Genomic DNA, 27,500 nt, shown 5'->3' with positions numbered 1-27,500 from the left:
GTATTTTTTGTCACATTTATTTTTGCCCTATTCGTGTGTTAATATATTTAAAATATACGTATATTTTTGCAAATCAATCATTACTTTGCTATTTATAAATAGTTGATCAATTTACCTATTTTATACCTTATTATTTTGCCTCCTGCTCCTATAAATCAGTTAAAACCTTCAAACAATAAATTCATTTATATTTTTTCATTTAACTGCATTTATTTATATTTCCTGTTTCTTCTGCATGTGACTCTATAATATAAAAGGAGTTAAAATTAGCACATTATTAAACATCTACAGCCGTAAAATACACCATACACATTAATGCAGCAATAATAACAATCCAAAAAAATCATATTTAATATTCAAACACTGCTTCATTTGTAGTTGAGTATTTAAAGGTGATTCGTACTTTTATTTCACTAAAGCAGGGATTCCCAAAGTGTGGTGCGTGGACCCCTGGGGGTGCACCAGCTGCTGCTAGGGGGTGCACGAGATGAAAAATGTAATGGCGGTCTGATAATTACACAATTACATTTTTTCCCCCACACAATAAAGAAGTGTAAATAAACATTTCCTTTGTAAAATGTAAAATCAAAAACTGCAATGTTAATTAATTAATAAATGCAGGCTAATCAATTTTGTGTCATTTTTTGTTAATTTTTTCATCTTTTTAGTTCATTTTTTAATCAATTTTTTTGGTTGTTTGGTGATTTTTACATATATTTCTGGTCATTTTTTGTCTATTTTGATCATTTTGTGTCATTTTTGCACCTATTTTGGGTTGTTTTGTGTCTTTTTCGGTCATTTTTACATGTATTTTTGGTCAATTTCAAAATGCATCATCTTGTGATGGTGATTATTTTATTATGTGTGTGTTCTGGTCATTTGAGCATGATTAAACATGCCACCTTTAATATGGCGATAAAAAAAGCTTATTACATTTTGTTTTTTTTGAAGGTGTGGGGGATTGGGGGTGCATTAACCTGGTTGAGACATAGAAGGGGGTGCACGGCTAAAAAAGTTTGGGAACCGCTGCACTAAAGGATCCCACTACATTTTAGTAGCATTTTGTCCACAATAATACACACAGAAAATGTATTAAAAAACATTATTTTTCAAACTAGCTAACTACCAAGCAAATCAAATATATATGTGACAAAGTTAATAAACAAATATTGATATTTTAGGCTGTTAAAATGGGAAAATTCAGAGATATTAAACATTTGAGCAATCTATATGAGCTACCTGTGGTTTAAACCGGTAGCTTCTATAGAAATACAGGCTTCCAGACTGTACAGTAGAATAAACTAGACCTTGTGAATATACATAATATCAACACGACTTCATATTAATTTAATAAACGTTTAAATATTATTTTTACTTACCAGCAGCCTCACGCCGCCTGTGCTGCTCAAGGACGTCGCCGCCATGTTTTCCTGACTACTAAAATATATGGAGCGTAGACAGCTAACTCTATATCATCAAAATGGTTTTGGTATGTTCCGGTAAAGTTTTAGCATATAATTAAACACTGAAATGTTTATAATTAGTGTAAAAAATGGTCAAATAGTAATTTACGCGTGTGTACACTGGAACTGTTTATAAGGCTGTTTTTTACCGGACGACTGTTAAGCTGTACCAACCGGATGGAGAAAAAATAAAAATTTTGAGGAAAAATAATTTTGGATACATTTATTATAACAGTTACTATAGGTGTTAGAATAAATTTGCTCTAATATTAAATCATTTTACTTAAATTTTTGTTTACTGGGTGAATAATTTTGTCAAATTGTATGTGTTTTGTTGTAATAGAGAATTTATTTTGAAGTGATGGGACCGGATGTGTTATTATTGTTCTGGAAGGAGAAGCACAGCCGTTACCCAGCACCTGTTTCTAAACTTTCCTGATATCTTGATAAAAAGCGAGTTTATTTCGGGGTTTAGCTCGTCGGTTGGGAAACTTTAAAGGTCAGGTGAGCTCGGTGAAACGATAAAAAGCCGCCATGGCGTCGCCGCTGCAGATGACAGAGATGTACGACAACGCTCTGCTCGGGATCCTGCAGCACGTCGGGAACATCCAGGACTTTCTTCAGGTCTATTTCGGGTTTCTCTACCGAAAAACCGACTTCTACCGGCTGCTTGCGAGTCCCAACGACAAGATGGGCTTCCCTCCCGGTGTGGCGGAGAAGATGGTGTTCAAGGTGAAGTTTTATCACGTAGATATCGTCACACTATTAAAATAATGGCTTAAGTAATTTGTCTTTTTTTTTTTTTTTTTTTTTTGCCTAAATCATCTCCTCATGACGCGGGCCACCTATGGTAAAATCACCATATCCTCAGTTGATCAGATCATGTGATTTTATCCCTTTAAGATAATGGCCTATGTCAAGTGTTTGACTTAAGCGGATTTATTATGCCTAAGTCAAAATAAAATGTGACTTAGGCAATTTTTTGAACATGCCTTTGTGACTTAAGCAAGACATGGTAACACTTTATTTTGAAGTGTCTACATAAGAGTGACATGAGCGTGTCATAAACATGACATGGGATGTGTCATGAACATTAATGACACTTTGAAGTAACATTAATGCTCATGATACTTGTCGTGTCATGTTTCTGACAGGCTTGTGTGACTCTTATGTAGACACCTTCAAAATAAAGTGTTACCATATCTTGCTTAAGTCACAAAGGCATGTTCAAAAAATTGCCTAACTCATTTATTTCTCTTAAGTTACATAATTTACACACATTGTTATTACTATACCAATAGCCATCCTTTGTTACACCCTTTTTGAGTGAAATGATCAGTAAATGTCATATGTTACACTTTTGGTGAAGTTTTTTGTGTTTCCTGCAAAACTTGAGAAAATGAGTTAGGCGATTATTTTAACAGGGTGACGATATGTGAGAGTTTATCAACATGTTAGCCACACGTGGACTTGTCTGTCCACCTGTGTTGACATTATTTATTTGTGGATTATTTGCTGTATTCAGATCCCTAACTTAAGTAAAACTTGCGTATCTCCACATAATGTAACTTTATACTTCTACTTCACTATATTTTTGGGGCAAATATTGTACTTTTTACTCATCTACATTTAGCTTCACTACATTTTTTGTCCTTTTTTTGTCATATCATATATTGTTAAATGACAATTATTCATGCATTGATATGTAAATTAATGTTGTAGCTGTATATATGAAGTAAATACAGAAGTATAAAATAAAATTAGAATAAATAAATTAGAGGAAAATACTAGTAGAAGAGTTGAAGAGAAAATATGGACTACTCAAGGGCAAATAACTTGGTAGATAATGTTGCAGCTGTTTAGTTTTTTTTAACTTTACATACAACTAGGTAACTTCTAAATTTCACCAGAGCATCGATACATCATAACGTATCTGTTTGATGATATTGTAATGTAACTTAAGCTATTAAACAAATGTTGTGGAGTAAAAAGTACAATGTTGCCTCTGAGAAGTAGAGCAGCAACAGAAAATGTAAATACTTAATTCAAGTATCCCTGAACTGTCCTTAAGTACGGTACTTGTTACAAACAAAATGTAATATAATCAACATTTCTTTACCTGTCTGATCTAAAGATATGTGAATGAGTGAAAGAAAACATGCCCTGATCTGCAATAATAACCTGTTATTCCCTCTTTAGACGTACAAGCTGTTTGAGAAAGTGGCGGAGCAGGACAGAGAGCGACGGCTGAGCGAGCTGCAGAAGAGAGAGGAGAGTCGCTCCGTTCCTCCGGCGGTTCAGGAGCTGGAGATCACAGCCGAGCCTCCGGAGGAGACGGAGGAGCCGAGCACCGAGGCGGCTCAGACGGAGAGTTCTCCTGGAGACGTTTCAGCTGCTGCTTCCTCTGCAGCGACCATCAGCCCTCAGCCCGACAGCAGCAGTGGAGCAGGACCGGCGGCTCAGGGAGACCAGGCAGCTGCAGCCAGCAACACCTCAGCAGAAAAGTGAGGAAGCTCCAGTTTTCAACCATCAGTGCTTCTGGTTTTTATTTGTGTAATTAGGCCTGTTACAAGAACTATTTTTGCTGATCAATATATTGTGCCAGAAACTATAGTGATAAACTACTTATAATTTAATTTAATTGAGTCCAATTTATGCCTCTGATATAATACTTTATTTATCCCAAGCTGGGAAATTACAGTGTAGCAGCAGCATTACACACATAGACAATAACAACACAATTAAATAAAAAGAACAATCTAGGCATACTTCAAGCAATAAAATATAAAAATACAATAAAATATAATAAAAAATAAAGTGTCTAAAGAAGGAGTATGATTAAGGAGTATAATAGAATTCCAGTGCAGAATAAATATGAATATACAGTATAAAAATGTTGGTACTATGAAACAAAACAAATAAGGTGCAATGAACAGTGTGCATTAAAAAAAAACACATAAAGTGCATAGACAGTATAGTATATAACAGGATTATAATGCAAACACACCCTTTCAAATAGCAATGAATTAAAAAAATGTTTTAATGCATTTATTGATTTTTTTTACCAAGAACATTTCACAACTAAGTGCCCTTACATTCTCAGCAATAACAAAACACTTTAATAACAATGCAATTAAGGGATTAAATGAAAAAAATAATTAAAAACAAAACAACCATCTATGGCACAAATGCAAATAAACACACAAGAAAAAAAACACAAACTTGCAAGACCCAAGACTGTCACTTCATCATCACTTTAATCCATGAGAGTATTACCAGAAAAAAAATCTTAAAATCTCCTCCAGTAAATAAAAAAAAGAGCACAGAAATATTTTTTTATTTCTGTTTGCAACTTGGTCTCACAGAAATCTGTGAAATAGCCACGGATTTGCTTAACACTTAAATCCGTGGAATAGCCACGGAATCACTCAAATTGGTATTTTTTCCTACTGGTTTGTGTCCAAGTCACGTGACTTTCAAGGTTCCGGCGGTCAGAACAAAAAACATGGCGGACATTTCTCTCATTTTCAGTGAAAAAAATTAATATTTTGACTTTGTCTCTGTATAAAAATGGATTTTGATTACACTTGTTGTAGTTCGTCCGTTTTAGGGTTGTGAACCTATTTCTACCCAATATATCGAATAACACACACTGTCTAATAAATAATTATACTGCGTGTATATTATCTATGCTAAAAAAAGACAACAATGTTTGTTTAATGAAGATATTTTAAATAAAACAGAAGAGCAGAGCCTGGGGCATTTACAGTGAAGCGCGATTCAATGGGATCGCACCACTTCCGGTAGATTACAAAATAAAACAGCGGACAAACGTAGATCGTAAGTCGTCACTTTGTCAACATTAGTGTCTCCTGCTGCAACAGAATAATATGTTGATCAGCAAATCAACCTCAGACACAAGGCATGTAATGGGCGAAGGTTTGATCCGTTAAATACACAGAGGATCAGGGAGATTTCAAAATAAAACACAGCGGATCGTCTTTTTCTGGCGAGATCTTCGCCACAAAGTGATCATGTACATTCACTGAGTTAATATTTAGAAAATAAAACATATATTTCTCGCTAGAAATGTAATCAAAATCCATTTTTATGCAGAAACAAAGTCAAAATATTGATTTTTTTTTCACTAAAAATGAGAGAACTCTCCGCCATGTTTTTTGTTCTGACCGCCGGAACCTTGAAAGTCACGTGACTTGGACACAAACCAATAGGAAAAAGTACTAGGTTGGGATATGACTGTCATTAACTTACATTGTAGTGAAATCCGTCAGTTTCACGGAAATTTGTGTGATTCCTTGGCTATTCCACGGATTTTGAGTAAAGCAAATCCGTGGCTATTTCACGGATTTCTGTGAGACCATGTTGTCTGTTTGATGTGAAAACAGGTCTTATAATAGTAGGTAAAACCTGCAGTTTGTCAAATATCATGTTGGTTAAAGTGTTGATGACGTTATTAATTAAACAAACCTGCAGGAAACTCAACGGGAAATATTGAGGTCAGACACAATTATCCTGCTTAAGACTACATATCACACAATTAGTCCAGATTGTTCTAGTTCTAATCAGTTTATTGAAAATAACATTGTCGATTCTCAGTCAATCAAGCAGTAAAATATTCATGTAGAAGCTCCAGCTGGGTGGCATAAAGATGGAAACAAATGTGATTCATTTCTGCCGACTGTGTTATTCAGCACAAAATAAATGTTTGAGTTCTCTCTACTTCTAGCAATGATTGAGCTGATTAAATTGAGGTTTAGGATGTAATTATTGCAGTGGGAAACAAGGCAAGGGTGAGGTAAATGTGACAAGACCCCGTGAAACTGCTTGTTGGGATTCAGAGGCTCAAATACATTACAGGTGAAGCATGAACAACATGTCTCACCTGTAAGAACATGCCATGGGTGATTAAATTATTTGTGTGTCTGTGTTTGTGTGTCAGGGGTCAGGAGAAGTTTCAGTCGGACCCGGACAGTTATAACGGCGCTGTAAGGGAAAACTACAGCTGGTCTCAGGACTACACCGACGTGGAGATCCGCGTCTTTGTGCCAAAGACGGTTGTTAAAGGCCGACAGGTAAAACACAGTCTGTCCCATTGCTTCATGTACCAGGATTTTATGAAAGTCTGGGGGGAATGCATCAACCTTGTGCACTTTGAGAGCTAAATGAGAGCAAACACCTCACATAACATGTTTCACAGTCGGGAGATACCACATTATAGAATCTTGATTGTTATGTGACATTTATTGCGGTTTACTAGTGATGTGCCAGTGAAGCCTCATGAACCATTGTCATTATTTTCTGAGTCCACTAGATGGAGCTATTGGTTTAAAGAAAAAGGCTGAAGCTATGGGAATTGAGTGTTTTCAGCTCTTTGTTGAACACAATGGTTCATGAGGCTTCACTGGCACATCATATACACTGATCTTAATGATTGCATATTTTAAGCAGTATTTTCATCAAGAATAAGGGTTCTATTATGTTGCATTTAAGGCATCTTATTTTGACAGTCTTCTTGTGAATTCTTTGGTGCATTGTTAAGACACTGTGCTCTTATTTTGAAAGCTGCATGCGCTTAGCGACAGGAAGTTATTCAAAACAGTTAGTCACAGTTTAGTGTGACTAAAACAACTTTAATTGTTAGCTAATGTTAGCTCGCGGCTAACGAGCGGCATATTGCAACAGTGTATTTAATTAATATTAATTAATTAATATAGTATTTAATTTGGCGAGTGCACACGCAGACGGAGCGATCTAAGGGGGCGGGACTAATACAGACAGGTAGGCACGTGTCTCTGTTTTGAATCGGAGAAGTGGAGTGGGCAGCTCGGGAAATTCAGTGCATGTGTAAGTGTGTTAATTAATTTGCGGGCCGCCAGAGTCTAAGTAATTAATGGGAAACCCTTGTGTCTCATACATGTCGTGTCCTCAGGTCCGAGTTAACCTGCAGACCAGCAGCATGCAGGTGTGTGTGAAGGAGGGAGCCGAGGAGAAAACACTGATGGAGGGAGAATTCACTCAAAAGATCAACACTGAAAACTCTCTGTGGAGTCTGGAGCCTGGAAGCTGCGTGGTGGTGAGTAAACACACCCACACACACTCATCCACAGCTTTATTTTTTACCTTTACTTTTTTATTTACTTTACCCGTTTGACTTCCAGCTGTCGCTCAGTAAGAGCTCGGAGGTGTGGTGGAACGCGGTGTTGAAAGGAGAAAAGGAGATCGATATCAACCAAATAAACCGCGAGCGAACGATGGCGACGGTGGACGAGGAGGAGCACGCCGTGCTGGACCGCCTCTCCTTCGACTACCACCAGAAGATGCAGGGGAAACCTCAGAGCCACGAGATGGTAAGAACTCAACACAGAAATATACAAGCCCTCTTCAGACACACATTTCTTTTTCTTTTTTTTAAAAAAAAGCTTTTATTTTATCATTTTTAGCATTTTACGTAACATTTCCTGACATAGGACTTGTAAAAAGGGACATCATAATAAACTTCAACACACAAAACATAAGGGGAGAATAGAAAAATAAATAAATGAGAAAAAAAGGAAAATAAATAAAAATTATATATATGCATATAAATAAAAAAGAGTGAAAATAAGTAGATAAAATAGGATAATAAGAAAAAAGTATATAAACTTAATACATTAAAAGGTACAAGAAGTAGATTAAATTAAGGAATATGTAATTATGAAATAAAATAGTTAACAGGTACAAAAGTATTAATACTAGTAACAACAACAGGCAGAGGAAAGGATATCTATTAGGGGTGTGCATTGGCACTGCCCTCACAATTCGATTCGATTACGATTCACCAGGTAACGATTCGATTCAATTCGATTCTACGATGCATTGCGATGCATCACAATTATACTGCACACAACAAGGGACATTTTTCGTCAGTCATGAGGCAATACAAGCAGTCAGATAGGCCTGATAACAATAGATTTTATTGGCTGCTATGTGTGTTTCATCACTCTCCTGTATCTTTGACATAAATGTCATTAAATAAAATTATTATTATTAATTATCCTTCGCTATGAAACATGCCACCGATCATGTGATCCTCTTTGCTCTCTCAGAGTTGTGTGGCAACGTTGACACCCTTTGACACTAGCGACTCGTCAATTCGAAGTTAGCGCTATCCCACCTAGCTAGCTATCGCTAGTTTTCATGACGCAAAAATGTAAAGTTAACGAGTCGACTTTAAATAGGCAAATACAATGGTAATTACCTATCAATAGTACTTTCTATAAAAACGTAAATGTTAAGTTCTGTCAAATACTACCACATAGTTCAGTCACAACATATCAAAACAGCTTGTCCCGCTAGCTTACCTGTGCTGCACATCAACACATGGCTCATTAGAATATTCAAATTGAATGTAAATTGAACATTTTTTCACAGGGCATCAAGGCCAGAGTGTGAAATTCCCACCCTGTCCCCCACAACTTTCCACTGGAGGACAGGAAATAAACATAATCGATTATGGCACTTTGCCACATCTGTGCTGAATCGTGCATGCCCCGCATTGCGATGCATCACCGAATCGATTATTGTTGACACCACTAATATCTATGGTAATAATGGTGGCTAAGCAAGGCTTTCCAAAGAGGAATTCAAACAGGTCTCTCTTTTCAATGGTACTCTATCACATCATCCCATCCATCAAACGGAACAACATCAACTTCCAGACACAAATTTCCAGACATTCAGTGTGTTTACATGCAGGTAGATGCGCTGTGATAAACCAGATAATAAAAACAGAATGTGACCTGAACTCTATTAACTACAGAACAAAGACAAGATTTTTATGCTGCTGTTGCTGACTTTTATTCACAATTTAACTCTCAAACATGGAAGCTTTTTGGTAAATATATTTCCACCTATTTATGAATTTGATCCATTCAGTTTTATTAATGTTTTACACAGTGTCCTAACTGTTTGGTGAATTGTTTCTATGCAGGTATTTATGTTTCTATGCCTGTGTGTACATGCTCGTGTAATTATCTGCATCCAGAATACGTTTCTTCCCGACTTTTTCCTTTATTTTGCGTTTGTGTCGGATCAGATTGACACAGAAAGTGTGTTTATTTAAAAATGATCAAGTGTTATGCTTGGGAAACCGACTTATTTTGACTCCTTGTAAGTGTGTTTTAAGTCAGACTTTAGAAAGAGTTATTTAAAGTATGAGGATGTATCTTTCAGCCACTCAGCTGTTACTTGAATGTTTGCAGTTCTTTAGTTTGTAATCATAACAAGAGGATTAGAAACCTGGTAACACGGCCCGGAAACCGACTTTCTTCAGGAGAAATGTAGCCGGGGAATTAATCTTCTACCCCGATCAGGGAATCCAGGTGTCTCGTTCACATTTAAGACATGAGCTCAGTACAGAGAGCAGACTGTAACCAGGTTACTGTGGTCATTTAGTCACAGCTGTACGGTGCAAATGAAGAAACATCTTCACCAGTTTCACATTTTATTACCTCAATTCCATGAGAGTTACAAAACAAATCCTGTCTCGTTCCAGTGCGAAGACCCAAAATACCTTAACTAAAAGCCACACATTGGCCAGGGGTGCTTGTACTTATTTTAACCCATTAAGGCCTAAAGCGCCTGGAAAAAATGCGATTTTCAAATGACCCCCTAAAACCTGAAGTTTTTCTGGAAATTCAACACCTACTAAATAATAGATTTTTCAGCCTCTGTAGCAGATAAAAATGAAATTCAAAAAGTATTTGAGAGCTTATACCCGTGGCTTTCATACGAAGTTGAGTTTATTTGTCCAAACCTTCAATAAAGTTTTTAAAAAATCAACAAACTCAGCAAATGTTACATTTGACTGAATAAAAAATCCTATGCATAATACTAATACATGCCCATTAGCAAGATGCAAACATTATATGACCACTGGAAGAACAAGACATAGTTCTCATTAGCCTACTGTAATAAAAAAAAAAAATTATCATAATAATAATAATAATAAATAATAATAATACATTTTATATATTGCACTTTTCAGGGAACTCAACGACGCATAAAGTAATATAAGACATAAACAGTCATGATTTCTTATATTATCATCACAATCAATTAGCCTATTATTATTATTATTAATATTAATATATTATTAATAATATTATTATTATCTCCAGATGGCCACAAATCTGTCTGTTCTTCGGTGAAAATATGTCGTCTAAAAACATATTCCTCATCCATAAATGCCGGTCGATTGTTTCCGAGGGTTCAAAGTCGGATCAGCAATTAAATGATCGGCGCTGTTTTCATCAGATCTCTTCCGTCACTTACTGCTGAGCTCATCCGCTATAGTCGTCTTCCTCCATGATGTCAAAGTTCTGGAAAAGTCCAATGTTGCATTGCGACACTCCCGCATGTATTCTGATGCATTTCATTGGCCAAGAGACCGAAAATAGGTGGAAAAAATACAAATACTACAAAATGACATATCCGCTGTCCCGGCCTTAATGGTAGAGTGACACAACAGCGCTCCCGGTTGTAATGGTAGAAATACGGTACTGCTTTCCCGACGTCAATGGGTTAATGAAGATAAGCAGATAGATCCCTGCTTCTTACACATTTGGAGGTCTGGAATCTGTCAGTGATTATTAGTCAAATTGACTCTGATTCCCCCAGGAATCCTGTGACCCACAAGAGTCTCCAAAAACACAACAGAAACTAAAATAAGCACAAAAAAACCCACTTAGATTTTAGGTCATTTTCCAACAACACTAACAGACAGCAGACTGAAATATACAGAAACAGCATCAACAAGCGATTGCGTCCCAGCTGGTTGCATCACTTTTTAGTGCCCCCGGAGTTGAGTTTCCATTTTTGTTATGACTCTCGCCCCTCTTCTCACTTCACCAACACAGTTTTAATATTTAACATTATTAGAAGGCAAACTCTGCTGCATATTTTAGAGCAGGGAAGGGCAACTGGAGGCTCGGGGGCCACATACGGCCTGCACCCTCACTTGAAGTGGCCCTCAGTACAACTACATGCATTTGAGCATGAAATCTTAAAAGTGCAGTGTAAAAATGCACAAAATTACTTCTTGCAATTAATGTTGGTCTGCTGTTCTTGCACTGAAAAAAAAGAAAACCTTTTGTATTCCTATTTATACTGTTATACATGCATTCGAGCATGAAATATGTTAAGTTACTGCATTGTAAACATATTTAAAATTGCAGTTTCATATCTGGTTAAGTGCACGGTCCTATATGTGGCCCTGTGGTAGTGTCGATGAAAAATTGTGGCCCCCTCCAGCATTTAAGTTGCCCATCCCTGCTTTAGAGGGATAAGATGGTACTTTAATATCAAGTATCTGCCAGTGTTGACCACCAAATACTGAAGGCCATGCTTGATAAATATATGATCTTATATTATTGATATGTTGATGAAAGTTTGACTAGAGAACTCAAGTCCTGAAATCGTGATACGCTAAAGAGAAGATGTGTCACTCTGTCACATACACTACTGGTCAAAAGTTTTAGAACACACCAACTTTTCCAGAATTTAATTGAAAATTATGCAGTTTAATGTCTCAGTGTACTCTGAAATTAATGCACATTTGCAACATTTAAAATTCTTTATTGAGCATGATAGTGTTTTGAAAGTAAAAAAAAGATTAAAAATCACATTTTATGTTGGACTAAAGGACTAAAAAAAGACACAAAATGACCAAAAAAAGACACAAAATGACCAAAAAAAGACACAAAATGACAAAAAAAGACACCAAAAGACACAAAATGACTAAAAAAAGACACAAAATGACATACAAAGACATGAAAAGAATTCAAAAATGGACAAAATAGCCCAAGACTCCATAGAGTTAAGTTGTTAACCCATTTCTTGTTCCCTGAAAAAGGCCTACTTGTATAATTCTGAAATGTACATTATTTTTCAGTTTTTGTTAACCTTACCTTTTTTTATTTACATCTGGCAGTTCACCACTTACCTTTGTACCCTTTCAAGCTGTTCATTTGACTTGAACTGCTTGAATTTCAATAAAAAACTGGAAAAATTGGTGTGTTCTAAAACTTTTGACCGGTAGTGTATATTGGAGCTGGAAAACTGCTTAGTGAACTTAAAGTGTTGAGAATAATTTCACTGAATATTGGGATGTTGAAGAAGCTGTTTAGAATCACTGACTTCTCTCAAACTGTTCCATCATTTGCTCTAGTTTTCAGTTTGATCCAGCGGACTCGCCCCTAGATGGCACTGTGGCTTTAACCAGCATTCCCGTTTGATATTTAACAGATCTTTCTCTCCTTTTCTCTCCACAGAAAGCACACGAGATGCTGAAGAAGGGCTGGGACGCCGAGGGCTCGCCGTTCAGAGGGCAGCAGTTCGACCCGTCCATGTTCGACATCCCGCCCAGCGCCGTGCAGTTCTGAGGCACGGACACAACTCAACACGCCAAATACTGAACTGAGTCCTGTTTGTTCACACAGCGGGGCGTAGTAGAGGTTTACCTGCCGGTCTGTCCAGCCGGACGTTAGCTGTAAGAGCAGAACTGGAGCTGAAACAGAGACAAGGACGCGTCATTATATCAAATGTTTATTTGATGTTTTGAAAGTGTGGAAATATGTGATAGATATGTATTTGTTAAATGTTTTGCTCTTTATTTAATAACTCTACAGTGCCTATATGAATCAATTTGTTATATTTTATTCTTAAACCAATTACCCCAAAACTGTCGAGCGTTTAGTCCTCTCTGAAGAGTTTCCATCCAAATGTAGCTTTCAAGAAAGTCGTCAGATATTAGGAGTCACTTCATTAAGATAAAAAGCTGATATTTAAGTGGAAGCAGGAACGTAGAAAACATGTATCTTATATTAAATATTTGCCTCAAATGGTGAAAAATATGATGGAAATGTGGCATTTCTGTTTGTTTATATTGTATTAATGTGAGGACGTTACACTCACTCCACACATTGGACATGGAGGTTTTTGTTGCACTTTTTACAGACACACCAGCACCATTTTTTGCAATATTTAGATTTTTTCCCACCGGACATGTTCACGTATCCACTCCAAATGTTCACAAATCCCGCTGGATGGAAACCGACTTCTTGTTACAGGATCTATCTGTCACTTTTAACCTGAAGACTTCTACAAAGACAAAATCTTTTTTCATCTCCTCTTCGTTCAGACTTCCTCTTCGGACATATAAGGCCACAAAGTTTTGCTCTGCTTTCTGATTTTTGGACAATAATTTAATGTGAAAGCTGACTTGATGTCAGGATCTACTGCTGCCTCACAACCAAAACACAACAACTGTCAAATAAAAGACTTGTTAAATATCAAAGTAAAAGCTTCTTCATGATCATGGAAGTAAAACCCTCAGTTGTGCTCAGTTGTCATCAAGTGACCTCAGTTTACTTTGAAATAAGAGTAAAAACTATAGAACCTAAAAATTGTACTAAACTACAGTACTTGAGTGAATTCATTTTGTTAGTTTCCACCGTGACTTATTTATAAGATAAGAAATTACTTAATTAGTCCCACAACAGGGACATTTTTAAATGTTAAAACGGCAAAAGTGTACAGAAAATATAGAAGAAGTATCAATAAGATTACTCATAACTAATACATATTAAAAAGCAACTTAAAACAGAGGAAATATATTTTAAAAATGAATTTAAATAAAGAAGAAATATAAAAAGTCACTTATAAATATAAAAAAACATCTTAAACCCGAAGAAATATATTTTAAAAAATGAATTTAAATAAAGAAGAAATATAAAAATTTACTTATTAATATTAAATATATATATATAAAATTAAATATGTTAAAACGGCAAAAGTGTACAGAAAATAGAGAAGAAGTATCAATAAAATTACTAATATTTTAGGGAAACTATTTTCTCATGTTTGACTAATGGGAACAGGGGTTTTGAACCAGGTCCAGTATGAGGCAGAGTGCTGCAGAACAGGCTGCAATGTCATCCTTCGGTCAGCTGCACACTTTACCTTTTAGCTCGGTCCGGCCTGCTTCTGCATCGCTCTGAAGTCTCGTGTGGCCTCTTCTGCATTGGTGCAATAACATAAATATTCAGCCGTGACACTGAAAGTCTGTCAGATAAAATTTAGCTTTACTTTCTGAATTCAAACACAACAAATTCTTTCTTTCACTCCTCTCTCCAACTGTCTGACTCATGTTTGTCTTCCGGCAACAAGTCACTCTGAAAAGATTTCAGAATGACACAACAGACACATTTACAAGCAGACAGGAAGAAAACGTTTAATTTACCTGTAGAGGCATTTCTATAATGTTACCAGACATTTATAGTAACATTCAGATCCTGTCGAGAAGGCCAACTTACTGGGTTTTTTTCCAGACACTTTAAATACAACTCATGCTCCTCCTCAGTGATAACAGTTCAGAGCAGTTTACTTTGAAATAAGAGTAAAAACTATAGAACCTAAAAATTGTACTAAACTACAGTACTTGAGTGAATTAATTTTGTAAGTTTCCACCTTGACTTATTTATAAGATAAGAAATTTCTTAATTAGTCCCACAACAGGGACATTTTTAAATGTTAAAATGGCAAAAGTGTACAGAAAATATAGAAGCATCAATAAAATTACTAATAACTAATACATATTAAAAAGCAACTTAAAACAGAGAAAATATATTTTAAAAATGTATATATATAAAATATATTTAAAAAATGAATTTAAATAAAGAAATATAAAAAGTCACTTATAAATATAAAAAAACATAAACATTATGATGCTCATTGTGAGTATCAATAAAATTACTAATAACTAATACATATTAAAAAGCAACTTAAAACAGAGGAAATGTATTTTAAAAATGAATTTAAATAAAGAAGAAATAGAAAAAGTCACTTATAAATATAAAAAAACCCATCTTAAACCAGAAGAAATATATTAAAAAAAATTAATTTAAATAAAGAAGAAATATAAAAAGTTACTTATTAATATTAAAAAAAACATTAATCTTAAACCAGAGGAAATGTATATAAAAAAAGAATTAATTTCAACAAGAATAAATATAAAAAGTATTAACAATTAGTAATCTATCAATAAAGAATTTATCAGTAATTAGCTATCAAGAGGAAATTAAAAATAGTTGAGAAACAAATGCTTTGTTAATGTTAATAAGTAGTAAATAAAGCCTTATTGATCAGTAGGGAACTAAAGAACTCAAGCAAAAGTCAAACTATTGTGACAAATGGTTTGTGAGTCGTTAACCATGAAAAATGATTGATTAACTACCAGTAAAGTAGCTATTTCCAGCCTGTGAACTCCTTTTAAAGTACATAAACAGAAGTAAAACACAGTTGACCCCATTCCCCAGAATGTTCTGCCCTGTTTAAATAACTGACCTCCTCCTCTGGCTGCAGTTCTTCGATCTCCTTCTTCTCTTTCTCCGATCACTCTCTCCATTAATGCATCAATCAGCTCCCTGACAAACTACAAACATTAGACAAAAGGAAAGGGGGAATATGTCTTCCTTCCTGCATCAGCAGAAACAAAGCTCGCTGCTATCTGCTGCACCCATCTGCAGGAAGCCGGGGAGCGCCACAATGCCTTCATCATTAAATGCATCCATACGCTCATCCATCTTTGCCACTCTGCACACGGAAAGAACGAATCGATAATGTGCTGAAGGGACGAGAAGGAAAAAGGGAAGATGGAAAGAGAGAGTGGAGTCTGACAGCGAGCAGTTCTACGTGTTTCTCCTCAGCTGGAGGCGAGAGGTGACATTTAGACTGGATGTTGGATGACATAAAGATCAGATCTTTGACACATACGTCCCGTCGTTCCATCGTTTGGTCTGAAAGAAATCAGATAATCCACAGAAGCTTCTTGCTATCACAGATTTAAAGCTTTGTAAGCTGGTTTAAGACCACTCACCTAGGCCTGTCATGGGCAATATTACTGTTAGATGAAATATTGTTGCAGAACTCATTGCAATAAACGATAATATTGTAATTTTAAGACCAATTTAGGCCCCTGATATGATTATATTGTAAGATTATTATGCAAGTACACTCTCTTAAAGAGCTTTAAAGATTAACTTTTAAAAAATAAATAATTTTAATTATAAATATTTATAAATGATTTACATTTTATAAAATATATAAAAATAAAAAATCGAATTACATATTATGAAAAAATATATATAATAGTATATCATATATTTAATATAATGCATTATTAAAAATATAAATATATTATTATACTTAATTCTTTATATACATGTTTGTGTGTGTTTTTCCTTTTTATATTTTATTACATTAAATTTAAGTTAAGTTTAACTGTGCAAAAAACAAATCTGCCTTTTTTTACATTTAGTAAGATCAAGTTGTTGTTGTTTGTTACATAGAATTCACTGTAATTTTACATTCAAGAACACTAATAAATTAAATAATACTTTAAATTATTATAATAATACAGACATCAAGTTTTATTTTTAAGGTTAATATTTGTAATAAAATGAATGTAATTTTTATGGCATTTACACTTAATGTCGAAAATCCAGTAAAATAATACAGAACCTTTCTGTCAATTTTTTAATTTTATTTTTACAATGTAGTCCACAAACCAATGGGGGGATCAGTGGGGGCTCCAAAAACAATTTCTGCCCTGGGCCCCATAACGGGTGAATCCGGCCATGCTCAAATGAAAATATAGTTTATTTTTTTTCATTTATATATTAAAATGTAGTATAGATGCAGTACAGATGCAGAAATGGCATATACATTTTGCAGAAAAGAATATCAGGAGATATTTTGTGCAATGTTTGATTCTCCCTTATAAAAAAAACGCCTATAAATAGATTGAGACAGGCAGCTCCGGTGAGGTAATTTCATTATCGGCTGCGGGCTTCTCTTCATTTATTATAGGCTACCATATGATTTATAATAATCAAACGCTGCGCTCCCCTGCACTCTGCAATCAGCCTTTGATTTCACTTTATTCCTTTCCTTGTTTTTTTTTTTTTTTTTGCAGAGGAACACGTCATGTGGTGAGCTCACATTACCAGTTAGTGTGGTATTTAAAGAGAGGAGAGCCCTCTGCCTCCAGTCCGAGCCGGGACCGAGCGTGTGTGTGTGTGTGACAGAGAGAGATAGAGGGTGTGTGTGTGTGTGCATGTGTGTGCCGGGCTGCAGCTGAACCACTCAGCCGTCCGGAGGTTTGAGGTGGGCGGAGACTGAGAGCCCGAGGTCCTCCCGTCCGCAGCGACGCACCGTGCATTTCGGACTCGGCACCCGCACCCGTCCGTCCGAGGAGGGGAAGACATCATGGCAACCACTACTTGTACGCGTTTTACAGATGAATACCAGCTTTACGAGGAGCTTGGCAAGTAAGCCGCTGTTACATTTCGCTTTTCTGAGTCTCCTGCCTGCATGCAGCCTGACCCTGCGTGTCCTAACGGGGAGCGATGGAGCCGCATCCATCACCGCAGATGTTGTGCAGAGCTCCATCCCTTCAAAACAAAAACGCACGCTGCTCCGGAGCTGTCCTGCATCTCTCTGCAAAACCTTTCCAAATGCATTGGTTTATTTTTTCTAATTATTGTCATTTCTGCTCCATCTTTAAATGGAGTTGCATGAAGATGGGGTTGCATGCGCCCAGGAACACTTCTGGGAACACCCCACCTCCCCTCCCTTCCCCTCCTCTGCCCAAAGGCTAATTAGGGACAAACAGGCCTAATATCAGGGTAAAGCTGATGTGTCGGCATTAAGCTCCCTCATCAGCAGCTGGCTTTAATCACAGAGGCACACAGCTTAGGAGAGAAGTCAGGGAATAATGCTGCTGCTGCTGCTGCTGCTGCTAATCTAATGAGGTGTGTCTTGTGATTAAAATAAGAAGAAATATTAAGATTTATTGGGGTTGTGTGGCCCCCTAACAGCATGCAGACAAATTGAGAGAGACTGAAGAGGCTCAGGGTGCCACAGTGGGTAGATGCAAAGTGGACTCAATGTCTCTGTCAGGTTGTGCGTGGGCAGAGAGGATCTCTCTCCTCACAGGAACATTTATTCCACAGTTCAGCGCTGTGGATGGTTTCAGCTCTAATGTTGACGTTTCATTTTCTGCTTCGAGGTCTTTAGTGATGGCTGGGATCTCCGGGCTTGTGTGTGTGTGTGTGTGTGTGTGTGTGTGTGTGTGTGTGTGTGGGATGTGATAAGTTAAAGACAATAGAGATGTTGGAGTAGCAGCAGCAGCTGCCCTCACTGATAACACACAGCCTCATTACTGTTTTGCTGGTGCTGTCACTTTTTTAGTGTGTGTGTGTGTGTGTGTGTGTGTTTGAGATGCAGATATAACAACAGGCGGATGTTGAGTTAAGTGTTTGGAAGCTTGTTGGGTTTGGCTTCAGTTTAACTGACAAGTCGGTAATCATCAATTATTTTGATGATTGATTTTTTAATTGTGAAGTTTTGCTGCTTTCCCACTGCTGAAAATTGAGACTGTTTTTCCTCCAGAAAACGACCCCCTATGTCGCTTGTAGAAGCAGCTGATTGTGACCCATATTTGAGCTCATTGTGAGGCAGTGACCACTAGTGGCCGTTATGACGGGAGAGAGAAGGAAGTCAGATGATGTAGTATTAAGAGCGACAAAGTCCACAGACGGAGGAGGCTGCAAGCTAACACGGGTTTTTGACCCAGCTGTTTGTGTCCGGTGTGAAATCAAAAATCAGTGTTGAGTTATTTTATACAAGTTAACGATAACGTAATGTGCTTACAACAATTCCTTTATTTAAGAAAATTAAATAAATGCTGCGACCTCAAGTGGCCTAAATAATTAAGAAGACAATCAGAAAATGTAGTATTAAGAGCGACAAAGTCCACAGAGAGAGGAGGTTGCAAGCAAACACAGGTTTTAGACCCAGGTGTTTGTGTCCGGTGTGAAACCAAAAACCAATGTTGAGTTATTTTATTCAAGTTAACTTACATAATGTGCTTACAACAATTCCTCCAAACTATATGACTGTCAGGACAGTTTCCAAAATTAGCACCCTTACCGGTTGCAGGAGCTCAACACCTCATACCTCATACCTAAACGCAATGGTCGGGTTGATTTCTTAAATTTAAGGCAAAAATGTACAGGGTTAGGCGCTTTAAGATTAAAAGATTAAATAAATGTGGCGACCTCTAGTGGCTGAAGTAATTAAGAAGAGAGTCAGATAATGTAGTATAAAGAGCGACAAAGTCCACAGAGGGAGGAGGTTGCAACCAAACGCAGGTTTTTTACCCAGCTGTTCGTGTCCGGTGTAAAACCAAAAGTTAATGTTGATTTATTTAATGTACCTTAACTTACTTACAGTATCTTACAAATTACATGATTTATTTTATGTTTTTTCTACCTGCAATTACGACCTGTTTTCAAATGAGCATTTTCAAATTTAGCAACCTTACCGGTTTTAGGAGATCAATGAGTTGTCATATCTACACGTAAAGGTTGCAAATGTATGTCATAAATTGTTAAGGTTGTGAAACAGCCTCAGTTTAATTACAATTAGGCGACAAAACTGCTTCCTTAAGGTTAGTATAAAAATGGTTAACCATTTTAAGATAGTTACAAAAGTTCTTTAGCTTTCAGCCACATATCACGGCTAAGTTGTCATGAAGATTGTGCATTTAAAGCTATTAAGTGCATGGTGTGTTCACTTGTGTGTAAAAAAAAAAAAGGATGGGTTAAATGCAGAGGTTGAATTTCCCCATTGTGGGATTAATAAAGTACTCTTCTTCTAAAGAGAAATGCTCACTCTCTAATACTAATGCTTTTATTTCCAGCTGTTTAACATATTTACTTTCTGGCTAAATTGCGTCCTAAATGTTTTGTCACTGACTGATGAAAACAGGAGAATGTAGAAGATGAGACCTGAGTCCTCCTGACTCCCACCTGCCCTGCAGGTTACCTGTCATGTCGAGGCTCTGCTGCCGTTTGCAGCACACGGCGGGATGTCAGCGAGTGTCATGCTTACTCACCCGTTCTCCAGATAATGTATGCATGTTGGAGAGCTGGTGAGAGGCAGGGGCTCTGAGGGGAGTGTGAGTGCGTTTCATTGCGTAACAATACCGAGGTGAGATAAAATTAGCTCTGAGAAATGACAGAGGTGGTTATTTCTGTTTGTCTCTGTTGGGTTTGATGAGCAAATGTGGCCCTAAAAACTCCGGCACACACACACACTTACAGTACTTCAGCTTTTTCTTCCTCTGATTCTTGTTCTTGTGTAACGAAACTCTCGTTGCTGAAGTAATCCAAGTCGTGCAAGACTGTCACAACATGTCCTGTGACCACGGTAAAGTGTGGCCACAGGGGGCGCTGTTGCATGGATGTTACTTTATATAAATTGTTGTTGCTATTATTATTCTCAGGCTGTTATTGCTCTCTGTTCATGTTTATAGAACCTGGTCTCACAGAAATCCGTGAAATAGCCATGGATTTCGCTTAACTCAAAATCCGTGGAATAGCCACGGAATCGCTCAAATTTCCGTGAAACTGACACGGATATCGCTACAATGCAAGTTAAAGACAGTCATATCCCGTGGCCATCCCATTGATATTTTTTCCTATTGGTTTGTTCCAAGTCACGTGACTTTCAAGGTTCTGGCGGTCAGAACAAAAAACATGGCGGACAGTTCTCTCATTTTTAGTGAAAAAATCAATATTTTGACTTAGTTTCTGCATAAAAATGGATTTTAATCACATTTCTAGCGAGAAATATATGTTTTATTTTCTAAATATTCACTCAGTGAATGTACATAATCACTTTGTATGTTGGAATAGCCACGGGATATGACTGTCATTAACTTGCATTGTAGCGAAATCCGTGTCAGTTTCACGGAAATTTGAGCGATTCCGTGGCTATTCCACGGATTTTGAGTTAAGCGAAATCCGTGGCTATTTCACGGATTTCTTTGAGACCATGTTGTATTTATACCTATGAAAAGAAATGTACCCTAATAACTCACATAATCATGAGCCAGGAGGCGCCGTTTATTATGACCCATATTGATGTTTGTGGCTAGGCAGCCTCCTCTAGTGCCGTTACAAAGTGTGACAAAGTCCGTTTAGGAAAGAGGAGACAGTTGTTTTTGTCCCGTTTTAAACTAAATGTCATCATTGTAAAGTTTAACTTAGAAGTTAAATTTCATATGTTACTACAGAATTTTTTTTTTAATTCAAACTATGACCGTTTTCCTAAACTCCTTTTTTGAAATGAGTGTATGAGGTACTGACCCACAGTCAGTGTGTTATGTGCAGTAGATGATGGTCTGCACTCTCCCAGTTTGGAAAACCACACACTCCAGATAGGAAACCAATTAATGTATTGCTGCAACAAAACATATTTTGACCACCTTTTGTTGCGATCCACAGCTGTTTCATTTGGCACTACTTTTCCTCAACCGTACCATTCTGACCAAAACAGTTGATCTGCGTTAGTGCACAAAGCATATTACTACACTTATGCGTAGGAACATGAAAGTTCTGTCGTTTGACAGATCAGCTTTTTTGGTCAAACTATCCCTTTAACTAAGTAGTTCTGGTGCCTAAACCTAACCAAGTTTCACAATGTTAACCAGGGGTTTAACACTTTAAGATTAAAAGGTTAAATAAATGTGGCGACCTCTAGTGGCCGAAGTAATTAAGAAGAGAGTCAGATAATGTAGTATAAAGAGCGACAAAGTCCACAGAGGGAGGAGGTTGCAAGCAAACGCAGGTTTTTTACCCAGCTGTTCGTGTCCGGTGTGAAACCAAAAGTTAATGTTGATTTATTTAAATGCAGTCGACCACTGCGACCATTGAATCGTTAAATAAAATGGTTGTTTTTCGAAAAATATCATATGAACTCTTTTGCATAATTGTCATAAACTATATGAGCTGTTTTTTTAAGATAGGGCTAGCCAATGTGACTATATATTAGCAAAACATATTAAACAATTCTAATGTTTATTAGTTTCTTCATCTTTCTATCATGATGTCAAAAACTTAGCAATTTAACTGCATAATTACAATATTTACAACTTTCATTCATGTACATGGAAGTGAAGCAGGAGTGAACCATAGAGGTGTAGTTCTGATAAAATGTAGCATACAAAAATAGGCTTCATGTGGTTATTTTATATCAACTGACCTGAAAACGTGCTATAATGTGATATTTATTGTAATCAAGATATGAAATTACTGATAGAAGGTTTTTACTTCTTCATCTTTAATAAAGGTGAATAAGAGGCCTGAAAATGTGTAATGCTGTATTTAGATGTTGCATATTTTTGTTGAATTGTTGTGAGAGTTATTCTAAACACTTGGTGAAAAAAACTTTGTTAAATCACAGGTCTTGGGGGAATAAATACCACCAAACCTCTACAGTGTGTAGGAGTTCACTGCAGGAGATAACTTTGAACCCAGCAGGGATTACTCTCTAACTTGGGATTTAAATCCTTTAAACTTAATGATTTTTTAACATTTTAATCAGAAGAGATGTTTTATTTCATAGAAATTGGGCACAGGATCCTGAAAAACTTACTGAAATGTGTCATTCTGCAGAAAACTCTTTTTACTATTGGCACTTGAAGTGTATTTTGATGCTTTAAGTAAGATTTTTATGCAGGACTTTTACTTGTTTCTAATCATTATTCACAGAAGTGAATAGGGTGATTTTTGCTTTTTTTCTCCCCTTCTTAATAAACATAAAATATTAAAACATACGTCAAGATAGATAACATGTCAGAAAGACAAAACTTGACAGAATGAATATGATTGACCAAATAAAAAAAAATTAATAATAATATTAAATACATGTTAAAAACAATGTCAAACAACAGAATTAAGAAAAATAAAATAAATAAATAAAAATGAAAATAAGTGAATATAAATGTATAAATATCCTACCATCACCTATCGTATTTCCACCTATTTGATTTGAAAAATATTTTTAAAAAGTCAAAGAAAATTAAGAAAAAATAAAATAAATAACTAAATTAACAAATAAAAATGTATAAATATTATGCCATTATCATATGTGGCAGCTGACCCGTCGGTAATTATCAACTATTTTGATGATTGATTTACTGTTTAATTGTGAAGTTTTGCTGCTTTTCCACTGCTGAAAATGGAGATTGTTTCATTTTTGTGCAAGCTAACACGGGTTTTTGACCCAGCTGTTTGTGTCTGGTGTGAAACCAAATAACAATGTTATTTAGTTATTTTATACAAGTTAACTTTCGTGATGTGCTTACAACAAGTCCTCCAAACTATAAGACTTCTTTCTTAAATTTAGGGCAAAAATGTACAGGGTTATGCGCTTTAAGATAGTTAAATAGGTTTAATAAATGTGGTGACCTCTAGAGGCGGAAGTAAGTAGGAAGATGTCAGATAATGTAGTATAAAGAGTGACAAAGTCCACGGAGGGAGGAGGTTGCAAGCAAACGCAGATGTTTTGACCCAGCTGTTCGTTTCCAGTGTGAAACCAAAAGTCAATGTTGATTTATTTAATGTAGCCTACCTTAACTTATTTACAGTATCTTACAAACTGATTTCATATATCTTTTTTTTCCTACCCGCATATAAACCCCATTTTCAAATGAGCATTTCCAAAATTAGCACCATTACAGGTTACAAATTTAGGGCAAAAATGTACCAGGTTAGCTACTTTCTGATAGTTTAAAAGGTTAAATAAATGTGGCGACCTCTAGTGGCCGAAGTAATTAAGTAGGAAGTCAGATAATGTAGTATAAAGAGCGACAAAGTCCACAGAGGGAGGAGGGCGTGCTTGTCTCTATGTTTCGTTATTTTTTATTATTATTATTATTATTATTATTACTTTCTCCTTTTTTATGTAAAGCACTTTGTTTTGCATGTCTCTTGTATGAAAAGTGCTTTGCAAAAAAAGTCTGATTGATTGATTGATTTTATTTACACATGTATCTTGGAACAAAAAGTGCAGTAAATAACCCTCCACTATGCCAGGACTTTTTCTTCACGGAGGTAGTTTTACTTGAGTACTTGTAGTTGTGGTGCACATCAGAGATGCAGATCATGCAGAGCCAGAGGAGTCCAGGACGACTACGAGGTCAATCTGATAGCTGAGACGCTCTGTTTGATGCTGACGAAGCTTTATGTGGCAGCTGACCCGTCTCCTCTTCCTGTCCCCTGTCTTTGTTTCCCAGGGGGGCCTTTTCAGTGGTGCGCCGCTGTGTCAAACTCTGCACAGGCCAAGAGTACGCCGCCAAAATCATCAACACCAAAAAGCTCTCGGCCAGAGGTGAGAAAAAGACACGAACACACAACTTACCGTCTGTTACATGTGTGTGTGAGGATGTGAAGGAGCACTGAGGCATCATGGGAGTTTTCATCATGTGTATATGTGTGTGTGTGTGTGTGTGTGTGTGTGTCCCAGATCTGAAAGCTCACATTAGCATATTTTAGCGAGTGTTTGATTGGAGCGTGTGAAGCCTCCACGTCTGTTCTCCCTCTGAGAACGAGGCAGAGATGAATCCACCGCCACAGAAAAGATCCCAAACATCAAACAGGACCTCAGACATTTGATTTAAAACAAATGTAAAAAAAAAAAAATCATGTTTTTTGACTATATAGAGTCCTGTAATCAGTGCTATTTGTAGCCTATTAGACATGATGTCATCACGTGTTTGTCTCCAGATATAATTCTGATCAAATACGGAAACAAATGCCCCAGAAATCATCTAAAAATAGCAACAATGGAGCGATTACAGCGGAGAAGAAAGGAGATCATCAGTCTCACTCCCTTATTATTGTTATTATTATTATTAGTGATAGTAATAATAATAATAATATTAATAAGCCCGTCTCTGTTTGTTCTCTGAGGTCAGATCACTCGACCAATTTTAGTTTTTACACGATTTACACAGATTTGAGGTTTAAGTGTCAAACTGTCAGGACACAAAACTGACACTCAAATCAAAAACCACTCAGCCTCCTCTCCTTTCTTCTCTCCTCTCTGCTTGTTTCTCCTCTTCTCATGTTTCTTTCTTCATCTGTTGTCCTCTGGTTCTCCACTCCTCTCCTCTCCTCTCCTCCTGTCATTTTTCTCCTATTATCATTTCCTTTCCTCCCCTTGTTTCCTCTCCTCCTATTTTCTCTCCTCTTGTTCCCTCTCATCTTGTTTCCTCTCCGCCTGTTTCCTCGTTTCCTCTCCTCTTGTTTCCTCTCCTGTTTCCTCTCCTCTTGATTCCTCTCCTCCTGTTTCCTCTCCTCTTGATTCCTCTCCTCCTGTTTCCTCTCCTCTTGTTTCCTCTCCTGCTATTTCCTCTCCTCTTGTTTCCATTTTTGTCTGCTTATCTCCTTTCCTCTTCGCTTATCTCTTCTCCTTTCTGCTTACTTTCTCTCCTCTCCATGTTTACCCCCTTACTCCTCCTCTCTATTCGTCTAATGTTTCCTCTCCTCTCCTCTCCTCTCCTCTCCTCTCCTCTCCTCCTCCTCCTCCTCCTCCTCCTCTACTCCTCTCCTCCTCTCCTCCTCGTCTCTCTGGAATGAGAGGTGAAATGGGCATCTGGGACAGATGTAGCCCTGAGGCCGATCTCGTCTGTGCAGGAAAGTCGTGTGTGTCTCCTTGTCAATCACCTTGAGAAAAGTTCCAACTTCCAACTGAATAAACTAAATCAGGTTTTCATTCTATTAGCTTTCATTTATAAAGAAAACAATCACCAGCAACCCTAACAATTTGGCCTCGTGCCCTTAAAAAGTTGGTTTTGCAGTTTTCTAGTCTGCCTCTTTCCTGTCAACACAGCTTTGATACCTGCGACTTTTGAGAAAAAAAGCATCTTTTGATGACATTCATCATCAGTGTTGGGTTTGATTCGAGCCTGGCATGAACCGCTCGGACGGGCTTTAATGACAATTCCAAACAAATCTATCACCAGCCAAGAAAGGAGACTTCATCAAAACACTCTAATCTGACCCACCACAGTCTCAAGTGCTGCGCTAACGTCACATTTCAAGTCAAAACCCGACCCACCTCCTCCTCCGAGACATGCGCGCATTCACACACTTGCACACACACACTGAATACACCGAGCTGCCGTGGCTACCTGTCTGTATCAGTCCCGTCCCCGCATGATCTCTCCGTGTCTCACCGTCTGTGTGTGCACCGAACTAAATACTATCAACCTGTCTGAGCGGTCAGAGGTCCAAATGCACTGTTGCATATGCTGTTGGGTAGCTGCGAGCTAACATTAGCTAACAGTTAAAGTTGTTTGAATCACACTAAACTGTGACTAACAGACTTGAACTTGAACTTCCTGTTGCTAAACGCATGCATCTTTCAAAATAAGAGTGCAGTGTGTTAACAGAATCAACCACAGAATTTACAAGAAGACTGTCAAAATAAGATGCCTTAAATAAAATATACAAGAACCTTTATTCTCCTTTAAAATAATTCTTAAAATATGCAATGATTAGTGTATATGATGGAATAGTGGCAATAGAATGTATGAGAGGCACCAAATTTGGGCTTTTATGGAAAAATATTCTAGCCAGCTTTTTTTTACACACTGGCTGGCTGCTCCATGTCCTAGTGGAAAGCATGTTGACAGCAATTAAAAATGACACAGTAGGATGACAATGATTCTATAATAGGGTATCAACCGACTGTGATAAATATTATGTGAGGTGTTTGCTCTCATGTAGCTCTCAAAGTGCACAAGATTGATGCATTTTACTTTACAAGGAGATGTTTCTTTACCTGCTTGACAGTTTTGACTGAGACTCCAATCTTCCTCAGAAGCATCATTACTAGTCCTTAAATTAAATTCATTATGAACGTGGACTTATAATCATTGTTTTATGTTATGGCCTTGGTACCCTGGCTTTTGGCCTTTGTGCCCTCAAAAATTGACAACACAAAAGGCCAATTGGCCTTGCCCCTAAAATTACGAAATTCCAGGCCTGATCACCAGTAACTCTTATTGTTGTAAATCCTAAAGTCTGACTTTCTTTCAGATCATCAGAAACTGGAGAGAGAAGC

At 37.0% G+C, this 27,500-nt stretch overlaps 3 protein-coding genes across 3 annotated transcripts in view; 2 read left to right on the top strand and 1 right to left on the bottom strand.

Annotated features, from left to right (window-relative positions):
* The window catches only part of mrps24 (mitochondrial ribosomal protein S24), a 4,199-nt gene extending 2,554 nt beyond the window's left edge, over positions 1 to 1,645 (bottom strand). The window contains exon 1 of the mRNA XM_059357354.1: positions 1,380 to 1,645. Within this exon, the coding sequence (XP_059213337.1) occupies positions 1,380 to 1,424 (45 nt within the window). The 5' untranslated portion in view covers positions 1,425 to 1,645. The remainder of the gene's footprint in view (positions 1 to 1,379) is intronic.
* Positions 1,646 to 1,783: 138 nt separating this feature from the next.
* nudcd3 (NudC domain containing 3) lies at positions 1,784 to 13,651 on the top strand. The gene is made up of 6 exons (XM_059357352.1): positions 1,784 to 2,195; positions 3,663 to 3,967; positions 6,424 to 6,556; positions 7,414 to 7,557; positions 7,643 to 7,831; positions 12,794 to 13,651. The coding sequence occupies exons 1-6, from the start codon at positions 1,998 to 2,000 to the stop codon at positions 12,902 to 12,904; spliced, it is 1,080 nt and encodes a 359-aa protein (XP_059213335.1). The 5' UTR covers positions 1,784 to 1,997; the 3' UTR covers positions 12,905 to 13,651.
* A 3,953-nt stretch (positions 13,652 to 17,604) lies between these two features.
* LOC131992012 (calcium/calmodulin-dependent protein kinase type II subunit beta) overlaps positions 17,605 to 27,500 on the top strand; it is a 61,154-nt gene continuing 51,258 nt past the window's right edge. Inside the window, exons 1-3 of the mRNA XM_059357349.1 lie at positions 17,605 to 17,851; positions 24,667 to 24,761; positions 27,476 to 27,500. The exon at positions 27,476 to 27,500 is cut by the window's right edge and continues 35 nt beyond it. Coding sequence (XP_059213332.1) covers positions 17,790 to 17,851; positions 24,667 to 24,761; positions 27,476 to 27,500 — 182 coding nt within the window. The 5' untranslated portion in view covers positions 17,605 to 17,789. The remainder of the gene's footprint in view (positions 17,852 to 24,666; positions 24,762 to 27,475) is intronic.

This window comes from Centropristis striata, chromosome 19 (genome assembly GCF_030273125.1).
Source record: "Centropristis striata isolate RG_2023a ecotype Rhode Island chromosome 19, C.striata_1.0, whole genome shotgun sequence".
Classification (NCBI taxonomy): Eukaryota; Metazoa; Chordata; class Actinopteri; order Perciformes; family Serranidae; genus Centropristis; species Centropristis striata.
Note: the sequence above shows the minus strand (reverse complement) of the source record. Positions and strands in the feature narration are given on the sequence as shown.